At 32.3% G+C, this 21,985-nt stretch overlaps 1 protein-coding gene and 1 long non-coding RNA gene across 3 annotated transcripts; one reads left to right on the top strand and one right to left on the bottom strand.

Moving 5' to 3' along the window:
• Positions 1 to 2,041: 2,041 nt before the first annotated feature.
• LOC114395348 (C2 domain-containing protein At1g63220-like) lies at positions 2,042 to 4,511 on the top strand. Of its 2 annotated transcripts, none has more exons than XM_028357106.1 (5): positions 2,042 to 2,175; positions 2,528 to 2,593; positions 2,755 to 2,881; positions 3,843 to 3,957; positions 4,291 to 4,511. In XM_028357106.1, exons 1-5 carry the CDS (start codon positions 2,109 to 2,111, stop codon positions 4,321 to 4,323), a joined length of 408 nt encoding a protein of 135 aa, XP_028212907.1. In that variant the 5' UTR covers positions 2,042 to 2,108; the 3' UTR covers positions 4,324 to 4,511. The 2 variants fall into 2 exon arrangements, with proteins under 2 accessions (XP_028212907.1, XP_028212908.1); XM_028357107.1 differs by having other exon boundaries at positions 2,761 to 2,881.
• Positions 4,512 to 12,715: 8,204 nt separating this feature from the next.
• LOC114395351 lies at positions 12,716 to 14,822 on the bottom strand. Its single transcript, XR_003663004.1, has 3 exons — positions 14,587 to 14,822; positions 14,226 to 14,413; positions 12,716 to 13,207 (listed from the first exon to the last, which is right to left on the bottom strand). It is a non-coding gene; the product is annotated as an uncharacterized LOC114395351 (long non-coding RNA).
• Positions 14,823 to 21,985: the final 7,163 nt, after the last annotated feature.

Here is a 21,985-nt window from a genome sequence, read left to right on the forward strand (position 1 = left end):
TCAATTAGGAAGGCTATGCAACATGAATTTAAAAACGTTGTTATCTCGAATTTATCTAATGACACAGTCTTCTGAATGCCCAACATCCATAAATGAGAGATTGTAAATAAGATAAGAAAAAAATGATTAGCAGGATAATAATTAATCTTGTCATGTTAAAAGATTAATTTCATAATAATATGGCCAAAAGATTTTTAAAAATATTTATATCTAAAATGTTAATAATTTTTTCCATGGCGTTTTCAGCTAAATTTAGTGGCCAAAGTGAATGAGGGAGGACAGGGACAATAGAGACGCCCCATAGATGACAGAGATGTTAGAAAACAGAAAGAGTGTTTGCTTCTATGCTTCTTACAAAAAGCCCATCGAGTAGTGTATTTAGTGAAACTGAACTACTTATGCTATAAAATGAAGGAATTGTTATATATACATGTATATTATTTTAGTATACTTTTTATTTTTTTCTACTTTAATATATATTTTATAAACTAATTATTTTAGTCAATAACGATAAAAGTAGTAAAGTTTTCAATATATATTTAAATAAAATATGTATAGATCCATGTAGGTATTAAATATTGTAATGTCATTTCAACCAATAATAACTTTTGAGATATACAGATTTATAAGAAATGTCATATGCTTAATAAATATATATAAGTTATTGTGTGCAAAAATTTATCATTTAATAATCAAATAAAATTAATTAAATTTTATATTTATTAAATAAAATAATTAATATTATATATTATCAATAAATTTATAATAAGTATAATTGAGTGCTCAATAAATAATATTAATATTTAATATATTGTTAAAATTATTTACATTTAATATTTACTAAATACAAAAATTAATATTATATGTTATATAATGGAAATATTTAATTAATTTTATATTAGTATAACTGTCTGCACAATATATAACGCTAATATTAAATAAAATATTAAATTTAATTACATTTTATTCTTATTAAATACGATTATTAATGTTTTTAAATATTTTATTATGTAAGGAAAAAATTTATTAATTGAAATATAAGTATAATGAATGCACAATAAACAACATGAGCATTTAATATATTATTAAAATTGATTGCATTTTATATGTTCAAATAAAATATTTTTTTCATTTCACTTCCTTAACGAGTGATATTGATTAACACTTCTCAATAAATTAATTAATATTATATTTTATTAGATAAGGACAAAATTAATTAATTTATATATAAGTATAATTGAATGTACAATAAATATCATTAGCATTTAATGAATTTTTAACATTTACTCCATTTTATATTTATTAAATAGCATTTAATACTGCATTAATTTTTGTACTCAAGTGATACATGCGCGCAAGTCCCCACTCACAAAATACGATATGTATTTACATAGAAATTAATTTCTGTATGCAAGCCTGTAACTAGAATTTACTTTCTTTTCGTTTTAAAATAAGTATTATATTTAAAAAAATATTTTAAAATAATTGTTACATTAATTTTTATATATAATTTTATTTCTCCCCACTAATATCCCTGATAAGTATCACGATAGCTTGTGTAAAAAAAATCACGTAAAATTTTTAATATAATACTAATATTAAAATTAATTTTATAAATTTTATTTATTTATTTATTAGTTTTTTTTGTATTTATAAAAAAATAATCGAAGATAATAATTATTTTAGGAAACAAAAAGAGTATTCAATTTGTGAGGCACTACCTGAATATTTACTTACGTTCTTTTATCTCACTAAAATTTATACATTTAAGAGTCTAACACAAATATACACGCACACCTTCTAGTTTAAAAAAAAAAGAAAGAAGAAGACTGGAAATAAAAATAAGAAAACCAATCCAAATAAATAAAAAAATTAATGATTTTTATTTTTTTTAAATTGTGATGATGAATGAGAGAAAGCAGCTACGATATATATATATATATATATATATATATATATATATATATATATATATATATATATATATATATATATATATATATATATATATATATATATATATATATATTGCTCTAGGCGTTTTTGTATCCTTCAGGCATTTGCTGTATTTTCTAACTTCCTAAGCGAGAGTGAGTTTTGAGACAAAGATGCCTCGTGGGACGCTTGAAGTTATTCTAATCAGCGCAAAAGACCTAAAGGACAGTGATTTTTTCGGTAAGTTATGCAAATTAATTAATTCAGTGGTAGATAGAATATTCTCTGTTTCATAGAAAATGTTTTTTTTTTTTTTTGCTACACAATGTCAGTAATAAGAATGCATCTACTTGAATCCTCTACCATTAGGCCAATCCTAATGGGTTTGTTTCATAGAAAATGCTGCATCAAAGTAATTTGGGTTTAAACTTCCATGCGTGCCTCCGAATAAATTATTTTTCGATTCAACGGGTCTTCGTCTTCCTCCAATTTCATTTCTAGAGTTAAACTTTTTTCAGTTTAAGAATTCAAAATGGTAAGAGATTGTAATAAATGTAAGGGGTTGATCAATTTTATTTTATTTTACGAGCAGGGAAAATGGATCCTTATGTGATTCTCACTTATCGCGCACAAAAGCACCGAAGCAGTGTGGCTAAAGGTGAAGTTTAGTTTATTTTGTCTAGCTTTTTATCCAATATTTTCTCAGTTTTGGCTTCAATTTGATTCTAACTATCTTTCATGTTTATTTTCCCTATCTCTTGGTGATGGGTATGGCTGAGGCTAATATATTGAGTCAATTAGAATTAATGTGTTAATTAGGTGCAGGATCTAAACCCCGTTGGAATGAAAGCTTCCTTTTCACTGTTTCTGATAGTGTATCTGAACTTAATCTGAGGCTCATGGACCAGGATTTGTTAACTAGTGATGATTTCCTTGGCGACGCAAAGTAAGTTTAAATTCTTACGACAGTGACAAGTTAATTATTTGGATACCTTACAGTGATATGGTATTTGATTCTGTTTTTGTTTTATTGATTTCAAAATCAATTCATAAATAAGACTAAGATTTTACATACATTTATAGTTCCTGTAATATAATTGTCTTATGGTTTTATATATGATTCTTATAAATATTTTCTTTGATTCTTAGATTTTTTTATGATTTTAATTAGTCCCTTGTTATTATTCATTGATAATGTGACAACCATCTATTGGAAAATATGTCTGATGTTTTTCTTTACGGTGTATTTATAAACCATGTATCTTAAAAAAGAGTAACAAGATATCATACTAATCTTAAAAAATGTGAAGAATTTAAAACGCATGTTTAAGAAAAAGGCTAACGATATGTATATCCTTTAACACAAGAATAAGATTTGTTGAAAACCACAAAATTGTGTGAATCTTATTTCTTATTTTTGTTAAAATTTACTCATAATATTTTGTAGTTTTTAATAAGTTTTAACAAATTTTTCCAATAATTTATAGTTTTTAATAAATTTATTTATTATAAAAGTTAGAAAAAGTGTTAGAGGAAATGCTAGTAACATTCCACATATGTTTGATATATTTAATCAAAAGGAAAATTTTGCTTTTCAAAACAGAAACTAGTGTGTTTGATTTAGGATCATGTATGTGGTTTTCATATTAAAGTTGAAGCACATAGTTCTAGCTTTTACACCAAAGACTCATTTGATGACATGATTTTTTTGTCTGGGGAACGAAGTTCCAAACATATACTACATTAAATTTGTGATTTGTTCTCTCAACTCGTGTGAAGCAGTTAAATAATTGATTGTTTTTTAAAAAAAAAACCCTTTTTAATGTATATCTTTGACTTCCAAAAAAGAAACCCCCTTTTTAGGGCTTTTGAGAAACTAAGGGCAAACGTTTCTAATTTATATGCAGAATTAATCTGGAACCAGTGTTTGCTGTGGGGAGCATTCCAGAAACTTCTTACAATGTTGTGAAGGACCAGAAGTACTGTGGGGAGATCAAGGTTGCACTCACCTTTAATCCTGAGGTAAATTTATCAGCCCTTTTAGTGCTGTTTAACCAAGCACATGCACAAGCACTAGTGCTGCAGAGCTTGTATTGACACTTTAAGAAAATTTTATATGTATAATGCAATAATAATGATACAACTTGGGGCTGTAAATTTGTCTCTCTCTCTCTCTCTTAATAGAAAAAAAAAAGTTTCAAAACAAAGTACCCTTCCAAAGCATATATACATGCACAGACCCTTCTATTTTTCTTCAATTTCCATGTTCTAGCATTTAATTGACTTGCATTGTTGATAAATATGCTTATATTGTTGGTGCTCCAAACCAATTCGTTTTGTATTTTCTGGTTGCAGAGAGGCAGTGGACTCGGCTATGGTGATGAATAAAGCTGTGATCTAAGGGGATGAAGGAGTCACATGATTACTAGCTGTGATGATGCACCTAAATTTCTTGGACCTAGCTATATTTCCGAATAATAAGTTGTTAAAACTTACATTAATGGTGATTCTGTACTTGAATTGGTTTCTAGACTTTTTATTTTCAACTCAAATTTACCTATTTTCAATTCTAGTGAAATTCCTTTGCCAACAAATCGTTTTCTGGCATAACTTTGTGGTATGTTTGGATTAGACTTGCGCAACACTAAAACAATTATTTCCATGTGCTGCGTGTGTTACGTGGACTTGTGTTATATATATATATATATATATATATATATATATAACCTTAGGTGTTGTCTCATGACATGCATGCAAAGGCTTTTTACTTGAATTGCAGCATTTGAATATTTTTTTTAAGCCAAAATAAATATTAACAAAAGAATATAAGGCGTACTATATAGTCTTTTTACATAACAGAAAAAATCTTCTTGAAAAGAGAATATTTATCAAAATTGCCTAATATATTTTAAAGAATAACAATATCAACATGAGAAAGACAAACTAAATGTTTTTAATTAGTTTTCCACAATCCATGACCAGAACAAAAGCATAATCAAATCAAATACATATAATTGCACAAATGTATGCAAATTATATATGTATAATATTTAATTTTAATTTTATTATTTTTAAAGGTGTATACTTAAATAAAATTAATATTTTTTAAAATATTTAAGGGTATGCCAGTTGTAATCGTTATATTTTCCCCACACTCGTAACTTTTGTCTCTCTTATATATATTATAAAATTTTCTTTTTCTCATTTTAGTTTAATTCCCTCAAACTCTCCATATATACTATCACTACAAGTTTTCCTTAATTTTACTACAAATTTTAACTACCAATAAAATTTAGTTAAATCCAAGTAAATTAACTATTAATTTGCTACCTTGTATTTTTCTTAGCTACACCTAAAATAGTAGTATATTCTTATCTCTCGTTGTGGTCGCGTTCTCTTTTGCTCTCTCGTTTTTCTCAAGGCAACCTGCACTGAAGGCAATGGTAGGAGACTACTCTAAAGGAGATCAATTTCTAGTGTTCACTCCATGAAAAAGCTTTGTCCACCACTTAGACTCGTTTAAGCGAGTTCTCAAACCCTAAACAAAGCTTTAATTGATTCTATAATATTTCCTTGAAAAAACCTCAAATAAAAGTTTAGAGATATTAGGATGTGTTTGGTTTGCATTTTCATTTTTTGTTTTCATATCATGTTTTTATTTTTTGCAAATTGTTTTCATTCTGAAAAGATTAGAATTCTGAAAACATGTTTGATTTGACTTCTTGTTTTTTGCTTTCAAGAAATAAATACACTGAGAAAATGCATGTTCAAAAGGAAATGTATTTTTAGATTTGCTTAAAATTACATTCCTTGCCACCGCGTTTTCATTTTACCTAAAATGAGGTTCATGGTTTCAACCGAAAATACTGAAAATGAAATTTTATTGTTTCTAGTTTTTGATTTGTTTGAGAAAATATTTTCACTAAAAATATTTTCAAAAATCCAATCAAACGCATTTTCATCACCATTTTTTATTTTCAGTGAAAATAAAAACAGAAAACAATCAAACCAAACACCCCCTTAAATTCTACGTTCCCAATCTCATTTTTAATTTTGTCAAATTTTTTATTTATGATTTGATTCTTTCAAGTTGATTCTCTCTTTCTCCTCATAAGTTCTTTACTTTTTTGTCAGGATAGTTCTGTTCTTCAGAGATAAATCATCGATTGTATTTCTCTAACATATGCATTATATATAAATAATGATAATAAGTACAAATTTATATATAACAATTTCGTATGCACCAAACTTTCATTCTGGCAAATGGTCATGTTGAGTGTCAAAGAATAGGCACCACATCTTTTGGATATTTTCTCAATCTCTAACTTTGAGAACCAGACTATGAAGTTTGTTACTATATGCTCCTTTTCAATAATCGTTTTTTAAATTCTGAAATTTTATTGTGAAACTTAGGCATTTTTCCTACTCTAGTTAAATGAACTAAACCCTTAAGACTAAATTAGCAGCTTCATAATTTTATTGCATCTTCTCTACGATGTTGTTGCGCCTTCCCATGTTTCGAGAATAAACAATGGTGAGACATTGGAGGAAGTTGAATGGGTTTCAGATTACAATAGGAAGAATAGGATAAAGGAAAGGACTTAAAAAAATTGTCTTTTTAATTTGAGAGAATAAAAATGGTTGAATCTTGGATGCAAATGCAAATTTTGAAACACAGTCATGAACCTACATAGTGACGAAAAGGAAGATGTTCTAAAAAAAATAAAAAGGGAAACACAACCTACCTACACGATGACAAAACATGATTTTTTTTATTCTATTTTTTAATTATTTTTTTATTTCATTTTTAAATATTTTTTATTTGTTTTTCTTCCGGTAACAAACCTGTTGTTGCAGATAATTTTGCTTCCTCACCGGTGAGGAAGTGAATTTTGGACTTCACATTAGAATCCACCTATATCACAGAGACTGTTTCCCTACCTTTAATCTCCATAAGCATTCTCCTAATCAGGTTATATTTAAAGCCCTAAGGTTTTTTATTTTATCCCCAAACCTCCCACCTCCTTCTCCAAGCACACCCTATTCCATTCAACCTAGTGGATTTTATTTCTCCCCCCACCCTGCCCACAAAAAACATCTAAACATAGATTCAAAAGTAGAGATTGTATCTACCGGAGCCTTCAAAATAGAAAAAAAAAAATAGATCGAGAGATACAAGGATCACCAAAAGATATGTATTTATTATTCCATAGTCATTACTGAACCTTAAGGTTGGTTGTGAGTTTAACTGAAGGTATGGTTTTGCAAAGGAATTACATAGGGGGGATAAAATAAAAGTTCCCTCTTAAACATTGTGGTGCAGATCCGAAGACCCTAAGGGCCAGTGAGGAAGCTTCATTTGAAAATTTGCCATGCTCCAAAGGAAAAATCTTTGACTAACTGAGGAATGTTTGGTTTAATTAGTGAATTTGGTGTAAAACTTTAATTTATGGAGATAAATGCTTCTATTGGTCTAATTAGCATGCTAACAACATAAGTACTCATTTGTCATTAAACATGTACGAGGGTTGCTCCTCATGAGTTTTTTTTTTTTCTGCTCTAGAAAGGCTCATTGTGAAGCGCATATTCTATACTGAATAAAATAATGTTATTTTCATCCATAATCCAAAATCTTACATAAGCTTAATTAACATTAATAATAGAAAACCAAACCACAATCTAAGCTTTATAGTTAAATTAGCTGCTGAAACTTATACGAAAAAATTCATTTAACTCAATTTTTATTTTAAATAATATTTTTGCTTGTATTTAGGATCAATCAACTTAAGTAGATATTAATGAAAATCAAGGTGTTATAGCTCTGCCTCCGATTAAAAGATATAGAAAAATCATTTAATTGAAAATCCATCCACCTAACTCGATCAGACACTAATGCATTCTTCTGATTTGATAATTAAAACAAAACCTGGTAAATCGCTAGCTCAAAACACCACCAGTAATCCATGGATTATTCTATAAAAAGGTTTTATGTCCAGACCCTACATCTATCCTAAAAGACTCCCTCAACTAGCTAGTTTACCTGCCAACTCAAGGCTCTCCGGCAGCATATATGTTCAACCATTTCCCTTTGCACCATGTAACTCCCCCTAACTCGCAGCACCAAATACCAAAAACTCTCCTTTCCCACACACATTGTCTAGTGCCACGTTCAAAGTAGAGGGCAATTGTCTAAATAATTTTACCATCAACAACTTTCTAAAATGTTTATAGAGGATGTATTATTATACAACGAATTTTGCAATTTACAATCATAATGCACAAGTGTTTCTATCTTCTCTACCAAAAACACACACTAATATAGAGAGACAAAATGGATAAATAAATAGATATTCATCATCCATATATAATGACACTATGATGTATATTCAACGCCGTTCCAAACGTACTCAATTCCCAATCCCCTTCCCTCCGCACTCACACTTTAATTCCTTTCTCTCTCTACAGTTTATCTCTCTGTCATTAATAGCATCACAAAAATTTTAGTAACGAAAATTTTCAAAATTACAAGTAAGGTGCTTCGTCACTAATGTATATTTTTCTAGTACATAAGCTTAATTGTTACGAGTAGCACAAAAGGCCCATGCGTGACCGTACGTGAAGGGAAGGAGCGCACTACTAGGATCGTATGGTAGCTTCTAGAATAGGGAATATTTTGCCTTGCTGCTAGTGATGTATTCTGCGTTTGCGTAATTCTGTTGGTGTTGTGAGGACCATGTCCCCTATCCTTATAGCTATAAATATACATCTGTAATAAGCACTTACCATGAGGAAAATATCAAAAGCAAAAGAAAGCTCTTCCCTTAGTTTATCTTCTCTCTCCCTCACTCTCTCTTTCTCTCGGAGGTGCTGGACCCTCGAAACCAGCAACCACAAACTCAGCACCTAACAATTGGTGCTTTCATTGAGAGCCATGGCCGCCTTCCATGGCTGCCATACCCATTTCCACACACCTTCGTTGCTGCACACCACTCCTCCCTTTGCGCATCCAGCTCAATCCCTTGGGATTGATTTTGAGAGTACCCGCCAACGGTTGCTGAGCTTGTTCGATCCCGAGAGAACCCCTCCTTCATTTCAGCAACCACCACACCAAGCTTCCATGGCTGCCGTCCATGGCTACTACGCGCCGTACGGAGCTCCCACGACCGCCTTCAATGGCTGCCACTCACCATACGCCACTTCCATGACTGCCTCCCACCACCCACACAACTCGTCGTCAGCCACCGAGGACCGCCTTGAGGCGGCCTTGGCCAAACTTGATGCCGTTACATGCCGCCTCGACGCCCAACTGGATGCCCTTCTCCTCCGACTGCCCCGACGACCCGAACCTCTGCCGCGGCCTCCGCTGTCACCTCCGCCATTTCCGACGCCTCCGCCGCAGATTCCGCCGCCCCCTCCGTCGTTGTCTCCGCCACTCAAGGCAACTCAGTCACCCATGCTCACTGCACCCACCACATCCTCTTCATCGATGAACAACCACCATGTCGACGACGAAGTTCCCAGCAACATCACGAAGGAACTTGTCCCTCTAGGTATGCTGGAGTTGTCGTCGGAGGTTCCCCCTCTTTCGATACCACTCGATGCGGCACAAGCAATATGGTGGTCGCCGCGACCCGTATCGGCACTGACGGTCTCGTCCTTGCTGCCCCCTCTGGTGATGAATCACGTGGCGACGCCAAGGGTTTTGCAGAAGGTGTTCCACATTGTCCACTACCGCCACAGCTACTGCAACACGGCCCCCTACGGCAGCGTCATCTTGCACCGAGACGCCACAGACCGGTTTTGCCTCCGCGCCACTACTAGACATTCACTCATTTCTACGCCCATCCTAATTTGGGATCCAGGTTCATTCCTCCTACAACCAACACCTTGAGGGCAAGGTGTTTTTGAAGGGCATGGGAATGTTACGAGTAGCACAGAAGGCCCATGCGTGACCGTACATGAAGGGAAGGAGCGCACTACTAGGATCGTATGGTAGCTTCTAGAATAGGGAATATTTTGCCTTGCTGCTAGTGATGTATTCTGCGTTTGCGTAATTCTGTTGGTGTTGTGGGGACCATGTCCCCTATCCTTATAGCTATAAATATACATCTGTAATAAGCACTTACGATGAGAAAAATATCAAAAGAAAGTTCTTCCCTTAGTTTCTCTTCTCTCTCCCTCACATCTGTATATTTATAGCTCTATGCCGTTACACGCCGCCTCGACGCCTAACTGTGGTTGCTGGTTTCGAGGGTCCAGCACCTCCAAGAGAAAGAGAGAGTGAGGGAGAGAGAAGAGAAACTAAGGGAAGAGCTTTCTTTTGATATTTTCCTCATCGTAAGTGCTTATTACAGATGTATATTTATAGCTATAAGGATAGGGGACATGATCCCCACAACACCAACAGAATTACGCAAACGCAGAATACATCACTAGCAGCAAGGCAAAATATTCCCTATTCTAGAAGCTACCATACGATCCTAGTAGTGCACTCCTTCCCTTCATGTACGGTCACACATGGGCCTTCTGTGCTACTCGTAACTTTCCCATGCCCTTCAAAAACACCTTGCCCTCAAGGTGTTGGTTGTAGGAGGAATGAACCTGGATCCCAAATTAGGATGGGCGTAGAAATGAGTGAATGTCTAGTAGTGGTGCGGAGGCAAAACCGGTCTGTGGCGTCTCGGTGCAAGATGACGCTGCCGTAGGGGGCCGTGTTGCAGTAGCTGTGGCGGTAGTGGACAGTGTGGAACACCTTCTACAAAACCCTTGGCGTCGCCACATGATTCATCATCAGAGGGGGCAGCAAGGACGAGACCGTCAGTGCCGATACGGGTCGCGGCGACCACCATATTGCTTGTGCCGCATCGAGTGGTATCGACAGAGGGGGCACCTTCGACGAAAACTCTAGCATACCTAGAGGGACAAGTTCCTTCATGATGTTACTGGGAACTTCGTCGTCGACGTGGTGGCTGTGCACTTCGTCATCGACATGGTGGTTGTTCATCGATGAAGAGGATGTGGTGGGTGCGGTGAGCATGGGTGACTGAGTTGCCTTGAGTGGCGGAGACAACGACGGAGGGGGCGGCGGAATCTGCGGCGGAGGCATCGAAAATGGCGGAGGTGACAGCGAAGGCCACGGCAGAGGTTCGGGTCGTCGGGGTAGTCAGAGGAGAAGGGCATCCAGTTGGGCGTCGAGGCGGCATGTAACGACATCAAGTTTGGCCAAGACCGCCTCAAGGCGGTCCTCGGTGGCTGACGACGAGTTGTGTGGGTGGTGGGAGGCAGTCATGGAAGTGGCGTATGGTGAGTGGCAGCCATTGAAGGCGGTCGTGGGAGCTCCGTACGGCGCGTAGTAGCCATGGACGGCAGCCATGGAAGCTTGGTGTGGTGGTTGCTGAAATGAAGGAGGGGTTCTCTCGGGATCGAACAAGCTCAGCAACTGTTGGCGGGTACTCTCAAAATCAATCCCAAGGGATTGAGCTGGATGCGCAAAGGGAGGAGTGGTGTGCAGCAACGAAGGTGTGTGGAAATGGGTATGGCAGCCATGAAAGGCGGCCATGGCTCTCAATGAAAGCACCAATTGTTAGGTGCTGAGTTTGTGGTTGCTGGTTTCGAGGGTCCAACACCTCTAAGAGAAAGAGAGAGTGAGGGAGAGAGAAGAGAAACTAAGGGAAGAACTTTCTTTTGATATTTTCCTCATGGTAAGTGCTTATTACAGATGTATATTTATAGCTATAAGGATAGGGGACATGGTCCCCACAACACCAACAGAATTACGCAAACGCAGAATACATCACTAGCAGCAAGGCAAAATATTCCCTATTCTAGAAGCTACCATACGATCCTAGTAGTGCGCTCCTTCCCTTCACGTACGGTCACGCATGGGCCTTCTGTGCTACTCGTAACATTAATTATGATAATTAACAGACTAATACTATGATTTCTATGAAATATTTGACTGTCTGAGGAGATATTAATACATTATTCTTCCCTGGTTACAAACTAATCTTTGACTGTCTCGCTCATTTGCAAAACCTGGAATAAAGCTTGTCATGAATCATTTCTTCGGGCTTGCCTCAACTTCTCTGGAAGAACAAATAGAGATTTCCTATTTTAATTTTGTCATCCTTTGGCAGATATGTGTAAACGCAAAGGAATGGTACGATGTTAGCTTGTACCATTTGTTAGTGTGATTATCATATGGTTACATTGTTGATAAATTTCTTTACCTGTTTGGATTTTATGCCAGGAGTTTTATCCAGATCCATTACTGCCTATAACAAGTCAAATAGAGAGTGCTCTTGTGAATGTGCATAAGCAGTGGGTGACAAACCTAGCAAACATGGAAGTGCAAGGAAGACTCCAATTATTGATCAGAATTTTGCCTGATGTCAAGGGGTCTTATGGTGAGTGTCTTGCATGTTCTAACTAAACAATAATTTGATTTTATCATCTTAAATATTTCTAGTTCTGACAGGAAATTAATAAACGCATATGTGAAACCGACCTAGGAATAGTTTCTCAGTATTGTCTGCCGAGGCAAGTTGGAAAGACGATTATGCAATATCTTGAAAGTTAAGATGATAAAATAGCACATATGCACCTTATTTTCCATATTGCATGTTCATCATTTGCAACTTGTCTCGCTGGCAACACTGAGACTATTTCTAGTTCAGTTTCACATATGCATTTTATTTTCCCTGCCAGAACAAGACAGACTTAAGATAATAAAATCAAATTAGAGTTTTAGTGTGAACATGAAATTGAAGACATACACACACCATAAGACCCCTTGACATCAGGCAAAATTATGATCAACAATTGGAGTCTTCCTTGCACTTTCATGCTTGCTAGTTTTGTCACACATTGCTTATGGACATTCACAAGAGCATTCTCTATTTGACTAGCTTGAACAGTTGTTATAGGCAATAAGGATAAAAATCCAGGCATAATATCCAAAAAGACAGAAATTTATCAACAATGTAATCACGCTAACAAATGGTACAAGCTAACATCGTACCATTTCTTTGCTTTTACACATCTGGATGACAAAATTGAAATGGAAAATCTGTTTGTTTTTCCAAAGAAGTTGAGGCAAGTCCAAAGAAATGGGCCACGGCAAGCTTTATTCTAGGTTTTGCAAATGAGCAAGGCAGCTGCAAGGTCTGCGACATTGCAGGACATAAATATGATTACCAGAATCTGATTCATCAGATAATCATTCCAGTATATTCTGGCAGCTGAATTGTTATTACCCATTTCTTTATGCTTCCTGCATATATATTAAATGTTTCACATGATTATTTTAATTTTCTCATGACCAGAAAATGCAAGAAACAAAACCCTTAACAGGGAATTTCCCATGTATTTAACTGCATCTGCTATATGCTAGGAATCAATGAAGTCAGAAATTGAAAGATTCTAACGAAATATATTTCTTTTATAAATGCTTCGTTGAAGAGGTAATCACTATTTGATGACAGATAATATTTCATATATTCTTTTAGCCCAATTCTTGCTGTTAGAATTCATATCAAAGAAACAAAAGAGGTTTACAAATCTAGCAAAAGATACTTCTCGAATATATTAAAAAGAAGTAAGTAATCAAAATAGTATAAGAGAACTGAAATTCTTTCTTTAATAGTATCATCATTTGTAAGGAACAACTCGGGCTTCAAAATCTTGTAAAATATATAATTAATTTCTTGATGCATTGAAAAACAAAAAGATAGTCAGATTTGCTTGGACTAGAAATATATCCTGAGCAGGCTGCCATAAATTTTTAACATCCTATAAAATTTTCATTTACTCAGATTTATTCTGCATTAGGGTTTAATTTGGGTTGAAAAACCATTAATTACCAAAAACAATTATATATATATATATATATATATATATATATATATATATATATATATATATATATATATTCGAAAGAACTAAAAATATGATAAACTCGTGATAGTAACTATAGTGTGGTCCATAGGTCAACTTTGTGATGGCCTTATCAACAATTTTTTACCAAACACAAAACGCAGATTAGCTAGGCAAAACTAATATGTAGACTGGACAAACAAGTTATAAAAATGTAATTTATATTATAATATATATTTTAAAATATATTACATCGGCACAAAAAAATTATATTATGTAGAGTTTAGTCTTTTATGTTAATATAGTAAATCTTATAAATTATTATATATAGATAGGGTATTTTGCTTTAAAAGGTTGTATAATAACCCACCACTTGCATGTACACACATGGTAATTAAGAATAAGAGAAATGTTACCTTTAAGCAGCAGTGATAAGTTGTTCATCCGTTAAGTAAACATAATAGTTAAATACTATGTAGGCTGTATTTCCATTACCCAGACATGGAACATATTTCAAGAACCGAATCAATCATTTTTGCTCAATTAGGGACATGCAAACTCTACTTTGTTCTATGCGGGTCAAACCCTGTCGGTTTTGTGTTACCTAACAAAAAGTGAAAAGAATTGGAAAATAGGATAAAATAGATCTAGAAAACCTCAAGGGGAAATAGGGAAAAATGAACAAATGAATTGCACAAATAGACCAAACAAAAATTAAATAATGAAAAATAAATTGAATAAGAAAAAAATACAAAAAAAGAGAGAAAGATTTCAGACCTTCAACAAGTTTCGAATGGCTTGCGAGGATGTGAGTGGTGGAAAAGAGAAGGATGAGATTTGGTGGTAGAAAGGGAGAAACTTGAAACTTTGAAAGTGAAATGAAGTATTGATTTAGGACTTACCGTAGAGAATAAAAGACAGAAAAGACAAGAGATACAAGAGAAAAGAAAAAGAGAGGAACTTAATATATATGATTCTGACAACACCATCAACCAATGGTGTAGAAGATGATAGTGAAGGTGCGGCTCAAAGGATTTGTATGGTCAAACTCGTAACGTAACTAACCAGGGTCATGCTATCAAGTGTTTTAATAAGTGTTAAGAAATATTTAATATATTTTTATTAATTTCTTAAAATAATTTAATAAATAATTAATGATATTTATATTTTTAATATAATAATTAATAATTAATGTTTTTTATTCTAAATAAAAAAGTATTAGTTTATATAAGAAAAAAATATTAGTAAATGATTTGAATATATTATTTTTTTATATTTTGAGTATAGCAGTTTCTTTTGATAACATTTATTATTTAATGAATGTTTGATATATTTATTGTTTAAAATAATTATAGAAATTATTAAAAGAATTAATATTTTCAATATAATAAATTACTTTATTCTTCAAATAATAACTTACTTAATCAAAATAGTGGATCTGACCTTTCTACTGTCCTTTTTGGTTTTGTCCCTTCAAATGATGTAATTTTGATTCAAAAACGACATCATTCTAAAAAGACAGCACCAAAAAAGACAACAGGAAGATTCTAAAATAGTTTACCATAAATTTAAGAGTTTATTATAAGAGATTTATTAATTTTATATTAAATTGATTTGTAAGTTTATGAACAATTTGATAAATTTTAATTAATTTCTTGACCAATAGTAGTAGTAGTAATTAATGCCTCCAAAGCATTTGTCCACTTGCCATGTCTGATATCAATAACGTATCTCTTTTTTATTATTTCAACTTTAGAAATATTATAAAAGTTCTATCTGACGTACTCTTTTGAATGCAGTCTATTTTTTGGTAGAAATTTATTGATGTTGAAAAAAATTTGTAGGTCTCACATTAAGTATAATAATTTTCTCTCAAATTTTATAATTTTTCAATAAATAAATTTTCACTTATGAAAAAATGTTTCTAACGCATACTCCTCTTTCAATTTTCTTCTTCTCTCCATCAGTCATATTTTTGTTAATTGGTATGAGTTTGATAGTCTTCCTCAAGTTTTTTATATTGCAAAATTTTGACAATAATAATAAATGGATTTAATTATAGCTAGCTCCCTATCACATTCAACTAATTTGCAATTTCTGCTCCTTTACACAAAAGAGATCATTTTAGTCTATAATACAACTTTGATCCTCTTATTGCTCAATCTGTAATTTCGGTCTCACATCTTAAAACAAAGACATTCAAGTCTTCAGTTTTTGAAAAATTTATATTTTGGTTCGCTCTTTAATTTTGTGTATATTTATTTCTTATATTTAATTAGTTAAATCATTCTCAATAACACCTTAAATAAATACGTTAGTATTAGGATTCAATTGAATTAAAATAAAAATATATAAAACTAAATATTAGACCAAAATGACTGATTTTAAAAAATTGAAAGACTAAATTATTTTATTTAATTTAAAATAGGGGAACAAAAATGGAGATGGGACAAAATAAGGAGAAAAAGTTGTATTTTAGATATCATTTTATTTTATTCCATACATTCTTTGAATGTTGTCTTATATGAATGGGTATCAATTTAGTGCTCCTCTCTCTATGATCAGGCATTGTGACTAGCGATCAAAATTGTGATTTCTAGGATGCTTGTTTGTAATGTGGCTTCCTTTAACATGATGATCACAATATATGTACAATATATATAGGAGGTTGGATGAGGTCCTGGAGTTGTTTGAGAAATGAATGTTTATGACGTCAACAAATTTATGCCTAGGAAGGACATGCCGTCATGGAATCTTTGTGATGTCAAAAACTGAATGTTCTTGTCCTACACTCACCAAAGATGGTTAGCTTTCACTAATCTCAATTTCCATAAGAGAGCAAGGGTGCAAAATCTGCCCCAAGGATTGCTAACTACTATCCAGGATTAGACAAATCACCATATTATGCATATAGCCCAGCAAAAGAACACACAATTCACTGATATATATATATATATATATATATATATATATATATATATATATATATATATATATATATATGTCAGACTTCGATTTTAGAGCTCCACAACAATGAGAACAAATTCCTACCTTAAGCAGCACAGTTTTTACAAAGGCAATTATCTAAAGTTCAAGACACTAATTTAAAGTCCTTGACAAATATAAAAACCATATTACAATAAATCTCTGCAAGTTGGCAATAATCCATATATATCGTACTGCCTCCTTGAGAAGGTATGGAAAGACAAATTAAAATCCTTCACATTTTTAGCCCAATCCTTGCTGTAAGAATTCATATCAAAGAAACAAAAGAGGTTTACAAATCTAGCAAAAGTATTGAAATATATGATATACTTAAATACACTTTATACTTGAAAAGTATTGAAATTAATATATTAGTAATCTTTTTAAATTAACAAATCAATATGTACATTTTTTATTAAGATAAATAAATCATGCTCATCATTAATCTTTTAATTTGTGTTTTTTAAAAAATAATTTTTTATTTTATATAATTACTGAAAAATTATAATTAGTAAATACCCTTTTGTAAAATTAAGTATTTTAAAATGTAAGGTATAAGTGTAACACTAATGATTCATTAAGGTTCAATATGTTATAATTAAGTAAAATTTATACATTGATGAGAATTCAATTTGACTTTAGTACAACATGTACACTAAGAAAAGTCCAATAAGATGTAATCTCTAACTTATGTGGTCACTAAAATCAAGAGCCTTGGAGTGAGAAATACATTCTTTCACCACTACACTTAAATACTCATTTGAATATTTGATATAAAATATAGTATTAATATAAGTTTTATACGAAAATAGTTCAAAATTTAAATTTTATTCTTTTTAATTTATTATATTTTTATAATTTTATATATTATCTTTCAAAATATAATATATAAGATTAAATTATATTTTTACATAAATTAGAATAAGTATATTTATATAATTTTATTTTTTTATATTATATTTATCTTTAAAATAATGCTTTGATTTAGTAACAAATTTTTTATCTATATTCATGCTATTTATTGTAATATATATAAAAAAATACCATCAATAAATCACATACATAAATATTTTAAAAAATAAAAAATACTGTCATTTAATTATGTATCTTTACTATATAATTTAATTCTTTAAAAAATACATACCTGATTAAATAAAGTTTAATATAAATAAAAAATACTATTATAATAAATAAAAACAATATCTTAATATAGGTAAAAAAATATTATTATTAAATAACATATATAAATATTTTAAAAGATAATAAAATACTATCATTTTGTGATATTATAATTTATATTAAAAAAATATAAATTAAAGATACAATTTAGGCTAAATTACACTTTTGGTCCCCACTTTAGGTCTAATTTCGCATTTGGTCCTCCAGTATTTTAATTCACAAATTGGGTCTCCCTGTTTTGTAAAATCCTGCAATGTTAGTCCTCGAACGTCTTAATTGGACGTTGACCGTTAAGCTCAGACGTTGACTGTCACGTGTCAATATCTGAGAGGCTCTTGAAAATTTTTACCCATCTATGATAAAAAAAATTTACGCTGACCCAATCCCCCCTAACCCTAATCTCTACCCCTAAACGAAAACCTAAATCAAATGTATTTACAAATCCCTAACTCTAAAAGTTTAATTTCATTATATTCTATTCCTCAACTTATTTTATTTCAATAATTCATTCCATTTCTTCTCTTTTCATCAACCTAAGTATAACTCAAAGCATGAAATTCTGAACCATATAATATTACCTCCCGACTTAGAAGTGGTTGGAGTTGGAGGAACAGAGACTGATGGTGTAGGCATTGGGGTTGGGGAGGAAGCAGTGGTGTTGGCATGAAAGAAAAGGTACAATTCGTACCTGACATTATAGGTGGGATTTAAAATTCTCCCTCCTTGTTTTCCTTCACAGCACCATGGAAGGAGCCCTACGACATCACTGAGACAACTTCTACAACCTTGGGTTGACAAGTCTGGCGTGTACTGAACTAGACAATAAAGGTTTTGAAACCCGAATATGTTTGCCTGCTTTGTGTTGTATTTCTTGGCAGCAATGGCCACTTCATCTATAGTTTTGTTCACAGTTTTGAACATCAAATGCGTGAAGTTTTCCTGGTTTGAGATATTGGCGGTGTTGGACAGGCCAATAACAGGCCTTGTGTCTACAGTGGAGAAAAAGGAGCGGTTGGAATAGCGAACCATGCACTTGTCGTACCAGATCACAACTTGTTTGGACAAGGAGCACTATGAGTCTGATGATAGTTTCTGCGTTGTGTTTATAACGCACTGTGCACACGACTGAAATGGGACGTCACCCGTGCACATGAAAAGTACATAGACAGTGTCTGAGGGGTTTGTTCCCGTCACTATGGAGTTGTAGAATACATTGTTGGTAGCAGCTGAAATTTTATTTTACCACAGATGGATAAAAATTTTCAAGAGCCTCTCAGACATTGACACGTGATAGTCAACATTTGAGCTTAATAGTCAATGTCCAATTAAGGCATTCGGGACCAACATTTTAAGATTTTACAAAATAGAAAGATCAAATTTATGAATTAAATTAATGAGGAACCAAATGCAAAATTGGACCTAAAGTGGGAAATCAAAAGTGCAATTTAGCCTAAAAAATTTATATATTATATCTTCATTGTATAAAATAAGTTTTCAATAATTGATAAAAATACATAACATTATAAAAATATAATATACAAAATAAAAATAAAACTTATATAAGTATACATATTCTAATTTATACGAAAATAAAATTTAATCTTATATATTATTATATTTTAAAAGATAATATATAAGATTATAAAATACAATAAATTAAAACAGAATAAAATTTAAATTTTATATTATTTTCACATAAAACTTATATTAATATTATATTTTGTACTAATGAGTATTTAGGTGTAGTGGTAAAAGAATGTGTTTTTCATTCCAAGGATCATGATTCTAGTCCTTAATCAGTATTTTTATAGTCTAAGGCCCATTAATGATTTACTAAGGTTCAATGTGCGGAGACAGCTATTAGTGTTAACAAAGTCATTGATTTGTTGGGAGATTAACATGGCAGTGTGTGTTGGTCTTTTTTGCAGAAGCAGAACTTCAAGACCAAATTTAGCAGAGCTTCATCTCCAAATTTCTGCTTCCTCTGTTTTGGGATATTAAGATCTAGAAACAATGTGATACTAAAGTTCCCAAAGTGAGAGAAAGATTAAGCATTCTTAACAGTGAATGAAGGAGGACTGTGACATCGATCAGAGGCACCACAGGTGAGAACAGAAAGAGGGTTAAGAGTGGTGCACTGAGTCGAAATGAACTGCTTATGTTTATTACTAGCCCACATCGAGTAGTGCACTGAGTGGAAGTTATCTGCTTATGCTATAAAGTGGACGACTTTCATTGAGAAACCGTGTGATAAGTCCAAAACAAACTTTTCTTTTGTCTTTAGAAGAATATCGACTTTTTGTCACCTAAATTATACATATATCAATTTTTGAAAGAGTCTTTCAGTTTGGAAGGCTATGCAACATGAATCTAAAAACATTGTTGTACCGAATTTATCTAATGGTACAGTCTTCTGAATGCCCAACATCCATAAATGAGAGATTGTAAATAAGATAAGAAAAAAATGATTAGCAGTATAATAATTAATCTTGTCACGTTAAAAGATTAATTTCATAATAATATGGCCAAATGATTTTTAAAAATATTTATATCTAAAATGTTAATAATTTTATAGTTTTTAATAAATTTTTCTAATAATTTTATAGTTTTTAATAAATTTTTTTATTATAAAAGTTAGAAAAAGTGTTAGAGGAAATGCTAGTAACATTCCACACATGTTTGATATATTTAATCAAAAGGAAAATTTTGCTTTTGAAAACAGAAACTAGTGTGTTTGATTAAGGATCATGTATGTGGTTTTCATATTAAAGTTGAAGCACATAGTTCTAGCTTTTACACCAAAGACTCATTTGATGACATGATTTTTTGCTTGGGGAACGAAGTTCCAAACATATACTACATTAAATTTGTGATTTGTTCTCTCAACTCGTGTGAAGCAGTTAAATAATTGATTGTTTAAAAAAAAAAAAAACCCTTTTTAATGTATATCTTTGACTTCCAAAAAAGAAACCCCCTTTTTAGGGCTTTTGAGAAACTAAGGGCAAACGTTTCTAACTTATATGCAGAATTAATCTGGAACCAGTGTTTGCTGTGGGGAGCATTCCAGAAACTTCTTATAATGTCGTGAAGGACCAGAAGTACTGTGGGGAGATCAAGGTTGCACTCACCTTTAATCCTGAGGTAAATTTATCAGCCCTTTTAGTGCTGTTTAACCAAGCACACAAGCACTAGTGCTGCAAAGTTTGTATTGACACTTTAAGAAAATTTTATATGTATGATGCAATAATAATGATACAACTTGGGGCTGTAAATTTGTCTCTCTCTCTCTCTCTCTCTTAATAGAAAAAAAAAAGTTTCAAAACAAAGTACCCTTTAAAAGCATATATACATGCACAGACCCTTTTAGTTTTCTTCAATTTCCATGTTCTAGCATTTAATTGAATTGCATTGTTGATAAATATGCTTATATTGTTGGTGCTCCAACCCAATTCGTTTTGTATTTTCTGGTTGCAGAGAGGCAGTGGACTCGGCTATGGCGATGAATAAAGCTGTGATCTAAGCGGATGAAGGAGTCACATGATTACTAGCTGTGATGATGCACCTAAATTTCTTGGGCCTAGCTATATTTCCGAATAATAAGTTGTTAAAACTTACATTAATGGTGATTCTGTACTTGAATTGGTTTCTAGACTTTTTATTTTCAACTCAAATTTACCTATTTTCAATTCTAGTGAAATTCCTTTGCCAACAAATCATTTTATGGTAAAACTTTGTGGTATGTTAGGATTAGACTTGCGCAACACTAAAACAATTTCCATGTGCTGCGTGTGTTACGTGGACTTGTGTTATGTATATATAAACGGTTTTGGGGCAGGACATGTATTCTCACAAGTTGTGTATGATACATATATTTAATTTATTATTGTGGTTCTCATCTATATTAGGGTCAGTCTAATTTAGAAGCAAGGAATCAAGTTATACATTTGGATCAAAAACCATTGTTAGGTGAAACGTTGAATGGGAAGACAGTGACAATTATATAATAAACTTA

The sequence above is a fragment of the Glycine soja genome, chromosome 18 (genome assembly GCF_004193775.1).
Source record: "Glycine soja cultivar W05 chromosome 18, ASM419377v2, whole genome shotgun sequence".
Classification (NCBI taxonomy): Eukaryota; Viridiplantae; Streptophyta; class Magnoliopsida; order Fabales; family Fabaceae; genus Glycine; species Glycine soja.